Genomic DNA, 20,279 nt, shown 5'->3' with positions numbered 1-20,279 from the left:
TCAAATATTAATGATAGCAATTTGCAGTCTTGTGAAAAGATATGTAATTTGGTATTTCTAACATCTTTTTAGAACATGCCAAACATGTAGAAATATTTTAGAAAAAGTTACACATACAAAACTAATTTTAACGATGTCTCCACAAAGTAACCTTTATATCTCAGCAGCTATAAGAACTAGAAAGTTATAGTCTTCAGCAAAGTTGTTCACAGTAATGTTCTCTACAGCTTCGTCGAACACAATTATTTTGTATCTTACCATACTAAAAAATAAATTTTGCATCTCACTTTAAGGTGGATTAATCTTTAATTTTCTTTTACCATAAGAAGGAATGTTGTAACCCGAAAAACTTCTCAGAAAACACCTAGTACCTTTAATCAACCATTTCAGCGTGAATAAAAAAGCGTGTTACCACTACACCACTGCCGCCGCTATTCGCATTTTTGTTTAGATAGATTATGTAGTATATGGGAATCTATGACAAAAGGTCGAAAGACAAAGGTTGAAAGACAAAAGGTCGAAAGACTAAAGGTCGAAAGACAAAAGATCGAAAGGCAAAAGGTCGGAAGACAAATGGTCGAACGGGTAAAACTTTGAAAGGACAAAAGGTCAAAATTCTAAAACTGTTTTTTGTTTAAGAAAACCATATTTCAAAGAACGAGCAGCTTTCCAAGAAGGTGAAATAATTTAAAATCTTATTGCTCTTCTGAATTTTCAGTGCCACAAAATTTCATTATCATCCTCCCGACCTTTTGTCCTTTAGACCTTTTGTCTTTCGACCTTTTGTCTTTCGAGCTTCTTGTCTGTCGAACTTTTGTCTTTCGAGCTTTTGTCTTTTGATTTATTGTCCTTTTGATCCTTTGTCTTTTCTTTCTTTTGTCTTGAGAACTTTTTTCTTTTATTTTATAACAATATATTTGTTACATGTATTTCCAAAACTAATAGTTTAACAAAGCTACAATATTCTGCATCTTTTTTTCAAATCAGGAATATACACAACTTCTAAAAACTATATAAGACAAGGAAAAACAAATTCATTTTAAATTTGACTCTCAGCTATCCTTCGAGTTTTCGTTAGTTAAAATTGTCACACTAATAGTTATTGAATAATCCTGCAATGTTCTACAGTCCAAATCTGCTGCTCTGCGAAATTCACGAACTTTTTATTTTCAAAGGCTCCTTTCATAGTGATTTCATTAATGGGATGTCTTGGGAAGAGTTCTTGTAAATGACACGACACATTGAATGAAGATCAGTTTTTGTTTGGAACTTCACCACAGGTGGTGCTCAACTTTTTAGTTTGACTAAGATGTGATGTCTGAACAAAGTTGTAGGTTATTTTATAATTAAAGTTCTACAAAGGGTAAGTAACTTTGTGTTCTTCTTCTTTTTAAATATCATTCAATCATTATCATTAGTTTACACATCCATTCATACATTATGAATACGAAAATTTTAAACATGAATTTCATGATTTTAGATCGAAAATTTCCTGGGTAAAACACATTCACTGAATTTACTTACTTGTGTTCTTCGAAGTAAAGCACAATTAAACGCAATCGAATGCACAAAACTCGAAAAGACTGCTTCACAAAACTCTTGGTGAACAAAATTTATCACAAAGGAAACCAATTCAACTTCATTGCTTTGCTAGCAATCGTGAAAGTATCATTGAAACAGCGGTGCAAGATATAAGGTAGAGAACTACTTCGGCCTAAGCGCCCATTTTGGGCCTATCAAGCAGAAAACATCAAATAAATCCATGTTTTCGGCGTTCACAGGTAGATTATGCGTTTGGTACGATACTTTAGTTAATAAGCTTCCGAACAAAGTCCATGAGAACGCGTGGTATGAAGGTTTGCACTCATTATTCCCAAAAAGAAAAGAAGCGCTCCGACCGAATCAATTTTTATCTTCATCCGATAGGCCGAAGTGAATTCATTGGCGTTTCAATGGCGTTTCAATGCGTTAGGCCGAGTTTAGAATCCGTAGGCCGAGTTTGGCGTCAAGAAGCAGTGTTATACTTTTAACAATATCTCAACAATTTGTTTCTCTTTATCAAACATTACGGTTTGTACGGAAAGGTAAATAAATTTGGAAGCCATCAATGACAATAACATTCCGTTTGGTGTTAAACTACGATAGATTAAGAAACACTAAGTGCGGGTTGTGCTTAATAGGCCGGAAATGGGGTAGTTAACCCTATTGCCTCTAGCAATGAATTTACGTTTATTAAAAAAAGTTTTTGCGAAGTTTGACTCATTAACATAGATGAGTGGATGTATTTAATGGTGGATAAATATCAAAAACTGAATAAATAAAACAAAAACAACCATTTTAGACATTTTACCGGCCCAATTAAAAAAGTCACCGAAGATTTAATTAAACGTTAACAGGAAATATGGCAGCAGTGCACGTAACTTGTGATTCGCTATCCCTCTCATGGCGGTAAGCTCCAATTCGGATCAACATTTCATACAGGTCCTGATTGAAGGATTTGCCAAATGTTTGTTAAGGATCGTATTGATTAACATCGACATCGACACCATAGCAACTTGACATTCGTGATCAGGATTTAATCCGAGGATAATACCGGTTGGAGCTTACCACCATGAGGGGTGTAAACACAATTTCATGCAGCGAAGTCTGGTAACATGAATTTTTGGTCTACCTGTCCTCATGCACTTGGTAGTGTGACGTCACATTTGCTCTTGTAGTGAAATGAAGGAAGAAAAGAGATGGTTAAACTTTCCTCACCATACCAGTTGATATTTATGAAACATGGACAGTTTTGGCGCGTTGAAATGCACTTCCTATGAGCAGTGATGGAAAAAATCAAGATAATCCAAAATCAGGAACGGTCGAAAATCACTGCTGATCTTGAGATCAGCAAAATAACTAACAGAAAATTACTGCGGATTTTATCTTAGCTGATCTTGATAGTAGCAAAATCACACAGCAGAAAATCAAGGCTGATTTTAACATTAGCTGATTTTGCGGTCACAGAAACCAAATTGGACCAGATTGGAATTACAGTCAAAGTAAATATCCGACATCCACCGCCATTTTGGAATTCAAGATGGCGAACCAAAATCCAATATGGCCGCTCCGGACAGGGAATATTCATTTAAACCCATGCAATATGGGTATCTACGGAATGGGCTCTATGAGGGGAAGCGATATATTCCTTCGGACTAGGAATATGCATTTAACCCATGCAATATGGGTATCTACGGAATGAACTCTATGAGGGGAAGCGGAAAATTAACATCCACCGCCATTTTGGAATCCAAGATGACAGACCAAAATCCAATATGGCGGCATTCACCGCCATTTTGGAATTCAAGATGGCGAACCAAAATCCAATATGGCCGCTCCGGACAGGGAATATTCATTTAAACCCATGCAATATGGGTATCTACGGAATGGGCTCGATGAGTTTTACCAACACATTTATAAAATGATGATCTAATAATATTTCCAAAAGAAGAAGTGGACCAATTATTTACCCTTTGTAGCACCTTACAAACTTTTCCGAAGTTTCTATCTATTCACATTTTTTCTTAGGCGTTTCTGTGGTGGGAAAAAAGGATTCCCCTACGCAGATTACAGATTTCTGCACCAAGCACTGAAATTATCAGACGGTACCACAATTTATTCTCTTAGATAAGCTATGAAAGTCCATCCTTCTTTGAAAATTATGCTCTAGAACGGATTATAAAATCCCAGATTTTTTTGCTGATGAGGGCGAGGCATAGCAAGCCGTTCGATTTCAAAATCCTCCCAGTAGGAGGGACTTACAATGCTTATCTGTTAACATACATAGAGGTACCGTCGGGTTTTTTTAAGTGCTAGGTACTGAAATTCGACAGTGAGCGTTCAAAAGTGCCTACTTGCAATGATCGATTCTCTTGATCGGTTTTCTCTTTACATTGCTACAGTTAAGCGAAGCGATACAAGCTGAACATTGTATTAGGTTCTAATTAACATGGACATGATTATCTTCGTCGACTTTCGCCTTGTATCCCCTCGGCCATGACAAGACATTTCTAGGTATTTTTAGCACACAGATCGATAAAAGAAGCTCCCAAGCAACATTTTTTGTTTTATTGAAGTTGTATAGCAGTTGATATAACCAAATTATAAAACCTTCACTGACGACCACATTGCTTTAACAACCTCCTGAGAACCACTATACAGCCATGCCACGGTTAATTGGCCCAGTTTTAATGCAATGATTAAAACTTGATATGCTATATTACAACTGCATAAATCGCTCCTGAAGAAGTTGATAAAACGTGATACGCAAAACATTTTGACATCCTTGAAGATTTTAAGTTGGGGTTTTTGGATGATAGTTAATATTGAGAAATATGTTATTGTTGTTTTATTCTTTCGATGGTTGATGTGAAATCATGATTTTTGTGAGTTGGTAATAATAGCTGATATTATTGTTTCCAATATACGACGACTTTATTACAATTTTAAACCAATCTGTGTATGCTTCACAGCATGCCGTGCAATATTGATGGTGATTATTATACCAAATAGGAGCATAAATTTAGTGCCCCATATGAATACTTAAATATAGGGATATTTTCAATTTGTCTGCATTAGCACCATGCATTAAAGAGTCATTAAAAAATGTATGTTTTGGTTTGGTTTTATTCTGCAGTTAGTTATGCTTATGTTATTAACGAAAGAGAAAGTCGACGAAGAGAATCGATCAATGTTACTTAGGAGCTAATTCAATGTTCAGCTTGAATATTATCTGATTTTTTTTTTCAATGTAGTGCTGTAATAGGTTGTATTGGCTATCAAAAGCAACTGCAAACGCACCGAGAAATGTTAATCCAAGCGAGTTATTAACAAAAGAGATAATCGATCATCGCGGTTTCGTCCTTATGTATGCTCACTATCGAATTTGTAATCTGTGATAGATATGGAAGTCATTTTTTTCCCACCACAGAAACGTCCCATGTTCTTATGCCAAATCATGCATGTGCGTCTACAAAACGCGAACGAAATCTTTAAAAAAAAGCAATATTTAGTATTTTTTGTTTTGCTCAATCGGTAGATAAAAGATGTACCGAGAACTTATTGGAGGGATTTATGGCTAATCGAGATATTCCCGATCAACTACGAAATGTTGCATAACATTGATGCAAAATTGTACACCGTTTTTTAATGTGTATTTATTGCGTTTTGAAGGTGCATCGTTGTAGAAACCTTATTTCTGATCAATCTCATTACCACCTCAAAATTTCAAGAACACAAATATCAGCAGATTGAGTGTTCACTCGGCTGTCGACAAAAGCAGGCCACTCTCGATGTGTGCTGCGCGATCGTCTGTTTTCTCGGCAGCAACCATTGTGTGGTCCTCCTCATTGTTCTTCATCAGCAGTTCTTTCGGTCGATGCGTCGTCGACTTTGGAAAGCAACCGTTTCGTGATGAGTGTGTGAGTGCTGACCACGTTTTGCGTCCATTGCTGCAATGGACGCGCTCTGACCCTCGTTGGCGTACAACAATTTGCCATACAATGAAACCACTGGAAGCGGCTCCAGTTCTGATGGAGAAGGCTTTTTGGATAGCGGAAGATAAAGTGTTTATTGTGTTGTACCTTTTGACTATAGTTTTAAGATGTATTGTATAGTGACCAAGAATCCTCGGCTCTGTAAAGTTAATTCGGTTGAGCCTTATCAAATAAATTAATAAACAAAAAAAAAAAAAAAACAAATATCAGCTCTCACAAAACATACAACAATGAAACTGGAACTTCACGTTTGCTGTAGTGCAGTACACAAGGAGTTATAATTTCATGAGTGATGACACAACCGTCCATGATTTGTGTCCTAGAAATCTTGAAGTGATAGGGAATATCAGCCATCATGACGGTCATTGTTGGACGTTTCAATGAATCACCTGAAGAAAGCCATACTCTTATCTGATTGTAATTTATGAACCAAATATAATAGAATATGTATTCGCATTTTTATGAGGTCCTGAATTCAACCAAGTTAATTAATTAATTTATCTTTATTAGGGAGGCTTTCAGCCTGGGGCTGGTTCGCCTCCACTTCAACCAAGTTTTACTAAGTAGGAAATCCAAAATATGTACATAGGACCAAAATCATAGGTTACTTCTACTGTATTTTAAATCAATATCTAGAAAATGGACGAGAATTTCATAACACAGCTTGACGTAGTCTACGTCAATCATGCGGTCGTGTCTTATACACAACCCCATAAAAAAAATTTTCTTGCGATTTAGTTTCATCTTGCATGCGCTTTCGTCCATGTTATAAATGCGACATGGACCGCTTAGCACTTCTACCTCTGCAAACCAAGATCGCAATTCATTTTCTGATATTATCCTTTTCTTGGAAATTTGATTAGCTGTGCGTTTGGAACTAGTTGGATGCCTCTTCAAAAACCTCGCTACCCACCCCTTTGACGACACTCTGGTAGGAGAGATAGTTTGCTTGCCCAATCGTTTTGCATATTGACCGACACAAATCCTAAGAAACGGGAAGTTCAGCTGCAGCCATTTCCTCAACCCAAGCAGCGATTTTTTCTTCCTCTGTTCCAGTAAAAACAGTTGGCTTTCCAATTGGGCTCGAGTGGGTCTCCTTTAAACAATCGAAAAGAGTACTTCTTGGAATACCAAAAAGGGCTGCAGCAGTTCAAATGGATGATCCTGCCCGGATCGCTTTTAAAGCTCCCTCCTCTTTGACCTTGTTATTTTTTCGGTTCACAGCCATAATAATCAGCTGAAGATTCGAATTGTTATCTCATAAAACTTCAAATTGGAAGTGCGTTTATATTTTCGCTTACTCTGTTATAATTCAGGGGTGAAACCTTTAAAAAATGGTTGTCAAACGGAGGGGAGAATTTAAAGGAACAAGCGTGGTATATTTTTAATGTTTATATCATAAAGGTTTATGCTAGAGGTATTCAACTCTGCACATCTGCAATACGTGCCGAGAGATTTAGTTGTGCCGAACGTATCGAAGTGTGCTAATTATTATGTCATGGGATATGAGTTTGGCAACCCTGAAAGTAATAAGACTTTTGAGATTGTGTTAACATTTTCAATTTTTCTGATCGTTCTTGACAATCATAGAGCTTCATTCTCTCAAGAACATGAGAGCAGGAGAGCAGGATGAGAGAGGAACTGGAAGTCATCAAACCTGGACCTGCAAATTCAACCAGTTCACAAGATTATGGCACAATGTCCCTTAATTGCTAATTCCATGCGGATGTACAGAAACAAAGGCGCATAACTCGATCGATGGTAGACGAATATGCCACCTCTACGACTAAAGCAAACCCAGAATAAAAACAAGTAGGGTTAACTACTCCGTTTCCGGCCTATTAAGCACAACCCGCACTTAGTCTTTCTTAACTGACATAACCCCAAGGCTGCAAAATGCGTGTCGATGCATGTTGACATGGCTGGTTCTCAGCAATGCAATAACCAATCGTTATGATTCAGCCACCAATCAAAAGAAATGGGCTATCTTATTTTATTTTGAATAGATAGAAACCCAATTGGACCTGTAGTTGGCCAGTCGGAACGGAAAAAAAACCCGGAAAAGTCCCGAGCAAAATGTGTGACGATTCATGTTGACATGACTGGTTCCTGGCAATTTGGTTACCACATCTTAAAATTGAGCCACTACATGACAGGTATGACTATCTAATTTCAAACGGAACAGACAAGGAACCGATTGAAGTTGTGGGTGACCAATCGGAACGATAAAACCCGTGAAAGGTGGCTCTGTGGAAATTCGGATTCACCGGGAAAATGGTCAATTCCTGACAGAAGACCTAGAGGTCCGCGATTTTTTCCTAAATTGCATACAATCATGAGCATAGAGAAAATATACCATCATCATATCAATTCTGCAACCAAGTGGCCAGAAAACGGTCCTCTGGATATCCGGAATCACCGGGAAATTAGTCAAATCCTGAAAGTATACCTAGAGATCCACGATTTCTTCTTACTTACATATAATCATTAGCAAAAAGGAAATATGACATCAACAAATCGATTCTGCTACCGGGTAGCCAGAATACGGTCCTCTGGATATCCAGAATCACCTTGAAAATAGTCAATTCTTAAAAGTATACCTGGAGATCCATGCTTATATGCCATGGAGATATATCTCAGTGACATATTGATTTGGTCCCCCGGTGGTAATTAAATGCCTTTCTGAATATCCGGATTCACCGGGAAATTTGTCAATTATTAAAAGTAGTCCTAGAGCTGCGCGATTTTTTTCTAATTTGCAAACAATCATGAGCATAGAGAAAATATATCATCACCATATCGATTCTGCAACCAAGTGGCCAGAATACGGTCTTCTGGAAATCCGGAATCACCGGGAAATTAGTCAATTCTAGAAATTAAACCTAGAGTTCCACGACTTTTTTCTTAAATTGCATACAATCATGAGCTCAGAGGAAATATGCCATCACCATATCTATGCTGCTTCCGAGTGAACAGAAAAAGGTCCTCTGGATATCCGAAATCACTGGAATCAAGGTCAATTTCTTGAAGAAGACCTAGAGATTTATGATTGTAAGAATTTTGGGTTCGAATCCCACCGGTGCCCTTAGATGATTTTTTCGCAAATTTTCTCACACACACGTCTCTTACCGATGATATGTGCTTACCTCTCAGTATGTTCAAACTTTCTCATATGATTATTTAGAAAATATGAAGAACCTTCAGTTGAGAAGCGATATCGCAGCTCTATATTGATTCAATCCCCCGGTGGCCATAAAACGCCCATCTGGATATCTGGATTCACTGGGAAATTGTTTATTCCCCAAACTAGTCGCAGAGATCCGCGATTTTTTTCTAAATTCACTTGGTTGCAAAATATATATGGTGATGGTATATTTCCTCTATGCTCATGATTGTATGCAATTTAGGAAAAAAAATTCCACAGAGCCACCTTTCACGGGTTTTATCGTTCCGATTGGCCACCCACAACTCCAATCGGTTCCTTGTCGGTTCCGTTTGAAAGTAGATAGTCATGCCTGTCATGTAGTGGATCAATTTTAAAATGTGGTAAACAAATTACCGAGAACCAGTCATGTCAACATGAATCGTCACGCAGTTTGCTCGGAACTTTTCCGGGTTTTTCCGTTTCAGCTGGCCAACTACATGTCCAATTGGGTTTCTATCTATTCAAAATAAAATAAGATAGCCATTTCTTTCGATTGGTGGCTGAATCATAACCATGGGTCATCGCATTGCTGAGAACCAGCCATGTCAACTATGAATCGACACGCATTTTGCAGCCTTAATCTAGTGCAGTTTAGCACCAAATGGAATGTTAAATTATTACTGATGGCTTCCAAATGTATTTACCTTTGCGTACGTACCGTAAGATTTGATAAAAAGAAACCAATCGTTGAGATACTGTCAAAAGTCGCTTACTGACGCCAAACTCGGCCTACGGATTCTAAACTCGGCCTGACGCATTGAAACGCCTATGAATTCACTTCGGCCTATCAGATGAAGATACAAATTGATTCGGTCGGAGTGCTTCTTTTGTTTTTGAGAATCATGGGTGCAAACATTCATATCACGCGTTCTCATTGAATTCGTTCGGTAGCTTATTAACTAAAGTATCGTACCAAACGTATAAATGAGTTGTAAACTCTGAAATCATTGGTTTATTTGATGTTTTCTGCTCAATAGGACCAAAATGGGCGATTAGGCCGAAGGAGTTCTCTACCCTAGTTGTTTAATTCCACATTCCACCCTAAGAGCAAAATCCTCGGTACAGTTTTTCTGATCGAGTCGGAAGTATGTGTCGATGAGTATTATGCCTTATACCTGAACCACCAACCGTTCCAACCTACAAGCTATCAAGTTCACGGAGTGGTACCTTACGCAATGTAACACCAATATAAACCAATGGCCAATGTGTCACCGATGAAAATATCCCCCAGTCCAGATCTGAAATACTTAGGAAATGGGACAGTGGAGTGATGTAAAATTTGAAATATTCACTCCAAAATATTTAAACAATTCCAAATCGGATCCTGACTAACCTCTCAAAATTTGAACCCATTTGGTGAGAAACTGAGATGGCACAAACCATTTGAAGTTTGTATGGGAATTACTATAGTAAAACCAAGATTTTTGTTCATGTCTATCTAAAAATTCACCATATCGGTCTGCTTCAAAAAATTTCAATTGTACTTGTAGGAAATTTTCCCAGCTACAACTTTGCTGAAGATCACTTTTTGATTAAATGCAAGGATCGAAAGTTATCAATGGTGCAATGCGCTGATGTCTTATGATCATGCTCAATCAACTGCTCAGCAGGCAACATTGGTGTTTCTGAAGCGTTGAATAGGACACAAAAACCATGGCTACTATGTCACACTGCAAAATACAGTGTTGCCTACAGAGCAGCTGCTTGATCATGTCATAAGTTTACCAATCTCTTAAATAATTAATAACTTTTTCCTGTCTCGTTTTACCTAGAAACAATCTTGAGCAAAGTTGTAGCTGAGAAAATTTTCTATAAGAATGGCTATCGAACTGTTTTGCAGCTCAATATGGAAAAAGAATAGAAAGCAATGAACAAAAAGTTGAGATTTCCCATAGTAATTTACATGTAAACTTCAAATGGCTTGTGCGAAGTCTGTTTCTAACCAAATGAGTTGTAACTTTGGGAGGCTAATCAGGACCCGATTTGAAACCATTTAAGCACTGTGGAGCGAAAAAGTCAAAATTTGCATCAGTCTAATGGGACAGCCCCCTTCAACGGAAGCGCTTTATCCAGTGCATATAGGACTGCATAAAACTCGAGAAGTTTCCGCCCAAGTCACACAGATCACAAACTTAACCAGTGAGGACGATTCGTGATTCAAGAGCTACAAGAAACGGCATAGTAGTTGATAAACTTGCTCCGTCGGTATACCTCCGGGTGTTTTATATTTTATACGGAGAGGAAAACGAAGATCATGAAATCAACACTTCGACTAGTCAGTGTGGTCTCAGATTTATCCCAGCAAGGAAATGAATAAATCCATTACGGAAGATCCTGCGCAAGATTGGGATCTGAATCTGATGCCCAATGCCATGTTAACCTTTATTTTATTTATTGTTTATTATATAACAACAAAACTGTAAAGGTAGTTCAACTCTTGAATATCCTGCTTTGATTTGTCGTTGTACGCTTTGAGATTTCATACCCACGACAGTATATCCTATAATTCGGCCGGATAACAGTAAAATATAAGTGTTCCGCCATCCCTGGTACACTTCCACTCCGGTATATAAGATCCATTTGATTCCTTAATTTTTTTTTTTTTAAATCTTTATTTTAGAGATTTTTAGCCTGAGGCTAGTTCATCTCTTAAGATTCCTTAATGTTGTTTGCGTTTCCTAGCGGATTAATCATCAAAGGTAACGAGGGGTTGGCACAGGCTAAACCGTGTTGATCAGTTTGGTATGTTTCTAATTTCCATAGCCATATAATTACCCTATGTAGTCGGTATGTACAAGCAATTTACGATGATAAGAGATCAGGCTTTATCAAAATTTTCTCCACTGGTGGAACAATTTTTATTAAGCTGGATTTAGACTAGGTAAGTCAAATGATCAACTCAGTTGAATTCAATTGGCTTGAAAAGTTGAGCCTGGTTCAACTTTTCTCAATTCAAGTGAGTTGATCAAGTCAGTTGAATGGCATGGTTTACACGTTCAATTCGCGTTCAAGTCAGTTGAATTCAACTGACTTGATCAATTGACTTGCCCTGTCTAAACCCAGCTTTACGTTCAGAGAATTTTCGTCCCTACAGGGATTTGTATTGTGACCGTGCCGTTGAATGTCTACCGAATTATTTTTGATTTCCATGGACACGAGACCCAACACGTCTGCGCCATAGGTAAACTCAACGATTTTACCGATCGCATTTCGAACCGTACCATCGTCCAATACGATCAGATCTACCAGGCATTTTACCAACCATCGCTGGAGATAACCCGATTCAGCCGTATTGAATGCCGTATCGATAAAACCCCCTCGTCCGGCCATAGTGTGGAAGAAGGACTCGGTAGGTGTGCGGCCCGAATTAAAGCTGTTCTGAATGAGAGCCGCTAGGATTTTCGCTGTGAATCGGATGAGTTGATCTGAGTTTTGCTAGTTGTTATGTGATCATGGTTAAGATAATGCTTATGTTTCTAACTGTTGTTGCAAGGAACGATCATCGAATGGGCATCCGTTTTCCATTTTGAAATCCTTGGTTAAATTGCTGTTTCACCAGTTTCAAGTTTCAAGTATGAAATATAATTTTCTAACACTAGGTTCACTTCGAGGTTTACAAAGTAGTCAACCTTAGCCACAATTGGCAAAACGTCAACTCTCAACAGTGATGCCGTTTTATATTATATTGTTTGCATTGGCGTAGCTAGAAAATTTATCTGGAGGGGGCCTAGGGGGGCCTGATGATTTTTTTTATTTTGCTAAACTACGGTTAAATAAAAACTCGCGAAGATGCTTGTTTTTGGGTACATGTTTTCTGTGACCAATAATATGACATTGAAACTTACTTTTATTTTAATGGTGAAACAATAAATTTGATTATATTTATTTCATAGCAATGATTGGGACCTCGATTGGGGGAGCCTTAAAAACTTACTGAATTTGAACAAGCAATGATCCTTTGTTCATGCTTTGTGTAATGAAATCACAAAGCGACCGGATGTCAAACATTTAATCATCTCAAACTTAAGAAAATGCGCAGAGTTAATTAAGTCCATGAATCTTGTAACTAGTTTTGTTTTAGGTTCTGAATATTTCATCATCAGTTAAATCTCAGACAGGAACCAAAATAAAATTATAAGATTTTGAATTTGAAACATGATAAAGTGCAAACAGAATAAATTTCATACATTTAGGACTTAAATATGTTCAAGGTTAATATTTAAAAATTTCGAAAAATACTTAAAAGTCTGGTTATAATTTGTTATGATTCTGATATTTGAAGAGAAAAGAAAGTAATAAAGCACTTATGCAGATCAATTTTTTATTCGATGCATCGGACTAACTAACATTCGGAGCCAATCAAGATTTAACTTTAATTCTAGATTGTGTCTCTGTTTGTGACTAGATAATAATTGAATTTATTTTTTCAAAAGCATTGAGATTTTTTTTAAATTTTAAATGAAGTTAGTTTTGGTTACACCCATTTTTAACCAATTAATTATTTACACGAGCTTTTTTTAATCATAAAATACTCAAAAAAAGCACGGATTTTGGTATGTGCAACTGAATTCCGGGAATAAATTTCATCGAAAAGAAAGAAATTTGTACACATTAGATTTGTGTAGAAATTTCCTCTTTTCGTTAAAATGTATCCCCGGAATTCTGCTGCTGGATTGCTAATTCTTACCAATATAGCTAAATCACCAAGACACGGGTCTTCCCTATAGAGAATGTATAAACATGTCAATACAATCTAGATTCATATTTAAGGATTTTGAATACCGTAATCCGGGGATAAATTGATCACTATTAAACGTAAATAAATAAATTCGTACAATAAACTAAATTGAGAAACTAACGGTATTTAAAGTAGCTATGAGGGCTCCATTGTCCTGCATGATTTATTATAATATTGGATGTTTTGTTAATTTTTATGAAATTTTTGAAACCTTAAATTTAAGATTATCGATATGGGGTGAAATTTATCAACTCCTCAAATGGCTGCCCAGTGCCCAGTTCCCTAGTTATTGTTCTTATTAAATGTGGGTTCCCTGAATCCGATTCAGAAGCTAAAACCCTTGTGTGAAAACACTGGCATGCACAGGGTGGGGCAAGGTGGGGCGATTGCCCCACCTTTTATAAATAAGATTTTTATTTTCACGTTTACAAAATTATGTTACAAAATAACTTTCTTGATAACTTGATTTGAAGGTAAAATAATTTCATTTCATAAAAGAAGGGCACTGGAAACCTTTTATTGCGTCAATTACTTTGAGATGCCTGAAAATTGCACCACAAAGCTGAATGAAGGGACAAACTTCAATTAATTTTTTTGGTCAAAAAGTTGCACAGTGGTGGATACAAAAAATTTCTTGTGCATTTTTTTTCAAGGTGGATGAAAAATTCACCTTCGTGGTGGTAAATCGAAAGAAAAAGCGTTCTTTTGAATATTTTTGGTGTAAAAATATCATCAAGGTGTTGCATGGAGGGACTAATAAAAATGAATAACTCTGGTGGAGAAATTGAATCACGCTAAAAATTTGGAGGTGCACATTCAACTGAAAATTTCTGGTGGAAAGTTCTCAACACTGTTGTGAATGTAGAAGCAAGGTTTATTCGTTTTCTGGTGGAAAATTTGCACCATTTTGGTGCATGAAGAGGCAAAGCCTGAAAATTGCACCACAAAGGTACATGGTGAAACAAACTTCACTGACAATTTTTGGTGCACCGTTCTGGTGAATGGAGGAGCATGTTTTATTGAAAATTTCTGGTGCAAAATGTGCATCGCGCTGATAAATGGAATGAACAGAATATTTCTGGTGGAAAACTTGCACCGGTATGGTAAATGAAGACACAAGCTTTATTTAAAATTAAGCTATGTTGAAAATTTCTGGTGGAAAACCTGCACCGTTCTGGTGAAAACATGGGCAAGCTTTTCGGAAAATTTTGGGTCTTTATTTTGCATTCTTCTGTTGAATAGAGAAACAAATTTTAATAATAATTTCTGGAGTAAAATTTGTACAATTCTGATGATTGGAGGGAAGCTGCTTTACTGTAGATTTGTGATGAAAGATGATAGGAGAAGCAATCTATATTGAAAATGTCTGGTGGAAAATGGAAAAAGGAAATCTGCACCAATTAGAAGATTGGAGAAGCAATTTTTATTGAACATTAACGGTGGAAAATTTGCATAGTTGTGGTCAATTGAAATTTTTTGGTTTAAAATTACCTGGGGGCAAGTTTGTATTGAAAATTTCTGGTCTAAGATTTGCAACAATCTGCTGCATGGAGGGGCAAGCTGAATTGAAAATTCCTTATGTAAAAATTGCACAGTTCTGGTGAATGGAGGGGTAAGCTTTATTGAACATTTCTGGTAGAAAAACTACAACGTTTTGGTAAATGGACGGACAACTTAAACATGATTTCCGAGAAGAACCTCAAGGGTATTAAATTATGAGACAGTTCCAAGAGAAAATATTACTGGGGATGATTTTATGAAAATTCTGCGAATAATTTCTAGTGAATCCTGCAGATAGTTGCATAATAAGTTTGAAACGAATGCCGAGAGAATCAAATTTTGAATTAAATTCCAAAGGAATGTTGAGGAAAATTTCGAGGGTAATTTCAAGCTCATTCTGAGAAGAATTTCTCGAGAATACAGAGGAAATTCTTCAGAAACTTTAGGGGAATTTCAGTTTCAAGGTGTTCTGAGAAAAAAAAAGTTCAAACATATTCCGAAAAGAACCTCAAGGATATTGAGTTTTTATGCCAGTTCCAAAATATTTCTGGGGAATATTCAAAGAAAATTCTGCGGATAATTTCTAGTGCATCCTGCAATTTCGAAAATAATACCGAGAAAATCAATTTTTGAGTGAAATTTCAAAGGGATTTTAAGCAAAATTTCAACGAATTCCGAGGATAATTTCTAGCTCATTCCGGGAGAAATTTCTGAAACTCTTAAGAAATGTTCTGAGAAAAAATCATGAAGAGTTCTAAGTATAATTCCAGTGGACTTCGTCCCCAGATTAAATGCACCATAGAAAAAAAAATTGCCCCTCCTTAACAAGATTCCTGTGCATGCTTGTGTGTGAAAAGTCTTTTGAGCAGAAACGCCGAAAAAGAAGTCTTAAATGCACAGTTGCGCCTAAATGTAGGCAATTTCATTCAAAATTACTGGTAATTTTGCGAAAAATTCTGGATTTCTTGATATTTAAAACATTGTATCGCAATTTTTAAAATAATTCGGATTCATTGACACTTAGTTTAGTAAAACATGATACTTGAATGGTAATGACATCAATAGTTGCAGTCCTATGATCGTTTGTTTGGATGTTGATATTGTATGCTACTTAACGTCAGATCTAAAAAAATGAAATTTATGCAATATTTTTTTCTTTTTGTTAGGAAAAGAGATCAAGGCAATCATCAACTTCTACGAAGTTCCCTGAATTTATTCCAAATTCCATATTTTGTCAGTCTCTCTTAATTCTATGAAGATCTCTGCAGTTCTGTAAAGGCACCGATCATCTACAAATATTCTTGAACATCTGGAAAGTTCCTTGAAAGTTCTCAAAACCCCCAAGAGGTTCATGGAGCTTTTTCGAATTAAGATCTCCTAGAAGTTTATTGAACTATCTTTAGATCTTCTACAAAATTCCCTGAACTTTTTAAATATTCCTTACACTTATATGAAGTTTTACGCAGCTCCTCAAAATGCTACGACATTCGCAAAACTTCTACAAACTTTGTTGTACTTCTATGTTTCTCGATGATTTTCGCGAAGTTCTATGATCGAAATTTCTAGCATTTGTACGTAATTTCCACAACTATTCCAAGACCATGAGGCTCCAAAAAAGTGTCCTTAAATTATGTAGAGGTTTCCGATAAAAAATAAGCTTCCCTGAAATAAAATAACGTTACCTTAACTTCTACGAACCTTCTCAAACTCAAATAAATTTTCCACTTCTACGCAGTTTTCAGAACTTTTCCAAGTTTCTTGTTTCTACGATTTTTTTCTGTAGATCTATGAAGTTCCTAAAAATTCTAATAAATTTTTCTCAATTTTTACGATGTTCCCTGAACTTCTTAGAAGTCCTTAAAGTTTAACAAAGTTCCCAGAAGTTAAAGAAAAATGCCTGGGCTCATTACCAATTTGTAGATCCTGTAGACGTCTTATTATGCCATCGATTCAATATCGATAAAATATAATTTATCAAAATTGCTTATTCTAGTCCAGAACGTAAGAAAAGTAGTCAACATAAAGGACGTTAAAAAAGATTAATAACATCGAACTTGACAAGCTTGACAAAATACCGGTGAATAAAAAAAAAAACACCAAAAGTTATGGGGGGCCAAGATAATTCTGGAGGGGGCCTACGCCAATGATTGTTTGTATCCTACTTGTCAGTGTGTGTCTTAAAGAGCCGAACTGTGCCGATCAGTGTGGCATACTGGCAGAGTTGATTACCCCTTATGGGGTTTATGGGTTTTCTGGATATAATTATGAAGGTGTCCGAAATATGAAGACGTCCGAAATATAAATCAGAACGGTATCTGATAGGAAAAGTAACAGCTATCAAATGAAGTGCTTAGTTTTCAAATTGGCTAACTTCTTCAGAAGAAAAAATCAAATATAGCGGCTAATTTCAATATAACCACCAAAAATTCTAAACGTATGCTAAATAAAAGCTCTGACGTTTCCGTTTTGAATGGGATGCAAACATTAGGATTTTACGCATAAACTTTTAGTGATATATCAATTCAAATCATCCAATATTTTAGAACCTCGAAAAATAGAATCGCTATATTCTTATTAGGTACTTGATTTTCTTCCAAAACAAAATACATTGCGCCAACACGTCAAAAAGGAAAAAAAAAATCTCTGATTTTCTTTCGATGTGACTAAAAGCCAATCCAAGAATTCTGATAATATTTACAGTTGATAATCAATATCGGTTCCTATGCTTATTTGATTTCGGGTAAGCAAACGAAGTCACATAGTTAAAGAAATTTGGTATCAAATGCATTCACCGTATATATCAAATAGCCAGTTAAGCCAAAACCTTTACGGCTTGTTTCTGGTGACTCTTTCCCTAGACATTATTTCACTAGCGAATGGTTATCATCAAGACAGAAAACAGAAATGCCATTCAAGAAGATTCACGACCTGTCAGCCACCTCGTTGACGTAAGAAGCAAAGTAAAATATTTCACTGTCTGCCAGATTTTCGCATTTGGTAAACAAAGTCGTACATTTTTATATGGCTTTATTTATCAGCTACCAGTATCAGTGCCAGTCGCATCCAAATTTTATTATTTTTGTGAATGAAGCTGCCGAGGAACTGACTGTTATTGTTTGTTAACGGACTGAAATATAACAATAGGTCTGCCCCGTTTGGTCTCATTACCATTTTTGTTTTAAACTATTTCCTAAGAGACTATTTTTTTTAAATATCTTCAAAAAATTTGTTTAAGTATTACTGTTTGATTTTTTTTTAACTATTACTTCAGTTAAATTAACATACCATTGAAAATTTAGAAAAGGTGCGAAAAAGCGTTCAATTCGGCTAGGACGGGTCTATTTTCGAATCATAAATCCATTCTCTGCATAAAAAAAAAACACGATTCAGTGCTTAACATTCATACAATCGTATCGTATTCGCAGTATAAAAGTTAAAAGCTTTAGTTGAATATCCATTCAGTTGGTAAATTTGTCATCCAGTACAAGTATTTTATTTCACCAAAATGAAACGCCTTATCTTCATTCTGGCCCTTTTCGGAGCCACACTAGCTCAAAGTTCAAGACAATCCGCCACGGATGTAATCAGAAAGTTCAAAGAGGTTGCTCCCAAGTACTTGGAAATACTGGAAGCTGGAGAAACGGAGTTGGAACAACTCCGAGTGGAAAGATCGGACATGGTAGCCAAGTTTCACGATGACATCATTATCATTAAAGAAAGCTACGTGGTGGATGCCATCAAGAAGGAAATCAGTATGCATCAGCAAATCACAGGACAACCCTTCAGCGTAGACGTCACGTGTCTGAAGTTCGTGAATACAACTTTGGATATGAACATGGATCTGGCCGGTGCTGGATTCACCAATTGCATCAACAACGTTGATGAGGCTTTCAACGGAATGGTGGCCAAATACTTGAACGCAATTGGAGTGCAGGAAACGATGCTTAACGAGCTGCGTCTTCTGGATGTCTTCCGTGGGGATAACGTGTTCTACACCCCGCAGAATATCATCGATAAATTGGACAGCAAGTTGGCTGACCTGAAGTTCAACCCAGAATCAATGAATGAAGATTTGAAAAAAGCGAAGGAGACATTCAAGAACGATCTGGAAAAGATCCGTTCCGATTACGTTGGATGCATGACTCAGGGCGAACAGTTGCTTAGCGACGGTATAACATTATTGAACATGCAACTTACTTTCAGCTGTTTGGGAAAACTGATTTAAGATGTAAGAAAAAAAGAATAATGTGAATCAGAATTTGTCTGCCATCAAATCAGCAGAAAAAAAAAAACAAAGAGTCAGTTTTGCTATTATCTCCATAGTCCTACCACAGGGTAAATTCATATCCAATTTGCTAAAAATAGGAAATCGTCTTTTCTATACTCAACTCTCTGCAACTCGATTTTAAAATAATCAAAAATGTATTGACTTGAAGAAAAATAGCAAAAGATGATTTTCAAATCTGAGCAGTTCCTGGCCAAAACGCAAATAAAATTTAATTTTAAACTCAACCTCCTCCGATTTGTATGAATCTTTGCCTGATTGAATTTTAATTTGGTACGGTGCATTTGTTAGAAGAACATAATATATTTAAAAATCGACATTCTCGAAACCTTCACCATTCGAAAGAGGGGACTTTTTCCATCATATTGAGATTTTTTTTTCTTAAATCTGGAACAAAATGTTTTACTATCGATATTTTTCATACAAAATGACTGCGAGAAAAACATAGAAATAAACGCTTGAATTGATCCACATTTTGTTGGAAAAAAATTGCCCCAATGAAATATTTCACCAGTAGTAACAAAATAACGGGAAAAACTCTCGAACGGTGGAGGTTTCTCGAAAATTAAATAACAAAAAAATTACCTTTCCCATATACCCATATACTAAACCCGAGCGTCTATCCACCATGGAGGTGCGGCTCAAAACGGCGTCTGGTCTCCACACTGAAAAAAGTTTTCACTTAGTTTCTATTAGGAACGCACATAGTATTTTTCCAAAAACAAAAACAATGATTTTTACCATTAGAAATTCTATATGAGAAATCATATAGATTTCATTGGAAACATGTGATTTAGTGGTGCAATTTCCAATTATGGGATCACTTGAAAGTTATGTGAAATTCAAATGGATATTTTCCACTGGCTATGTGGTTTATTTTATGAGTACATGTTAGGAGCGGCTGATCACCGTCCTACACGCTATTTCAAAACTACCCAAATTTGGGTAGAATCCACCCAGATCGGTCAACACTGAACCTACCCAAAAATGGGTAAATTGTGTTGGTTGACAAATGAA

At 36.4% G+C, this 20,279-nt stretch overlaps 1 protein-coding gene across 1 annotated transcript; it reads left to right on the top strand.

The window, feature by feature from the left end:
• Positions 1-18,482: 18,482 nt before the first annotated feature.
• Positions 18,483-19,202, top strand: LOC135698504 (uncharacterized). The gene has a single exon (XM_065218508.1). The coding sequence runs from the start codon at positions 18,483-18,485 to the stop codon at positions 19,200-19,202; it is 720 nt and encodes a 239-aa protein (XP_065074580.1).
• Positions 19,203-20,279: the final 1,077 nt, after the last annotated feature.

Source organism: Ochlerotatus camptorhynchus, unplaced genomic scaffold (assembly GCF_037179485.1).
Source record: "Ochlerotatus camptorhynchus isolate MF236.1 unplaced genomic scaffold, CSIRO-AGI_Acam_v1.1 ptg000088l, whole genome shotgun sequence".
Taxonomy (NCBI): Eukaryota; Metazoa; Arthropoda; class Insecta; order Diptera; family Culicidae; genus Ochlerotatus; species Ochlerotatus camptorhynchus.
The sequence above is the reverse complement of the archived record's forward strand: the minus strand, read 5'-3'. Positions and strand labels throughout refer to the sequence as shown.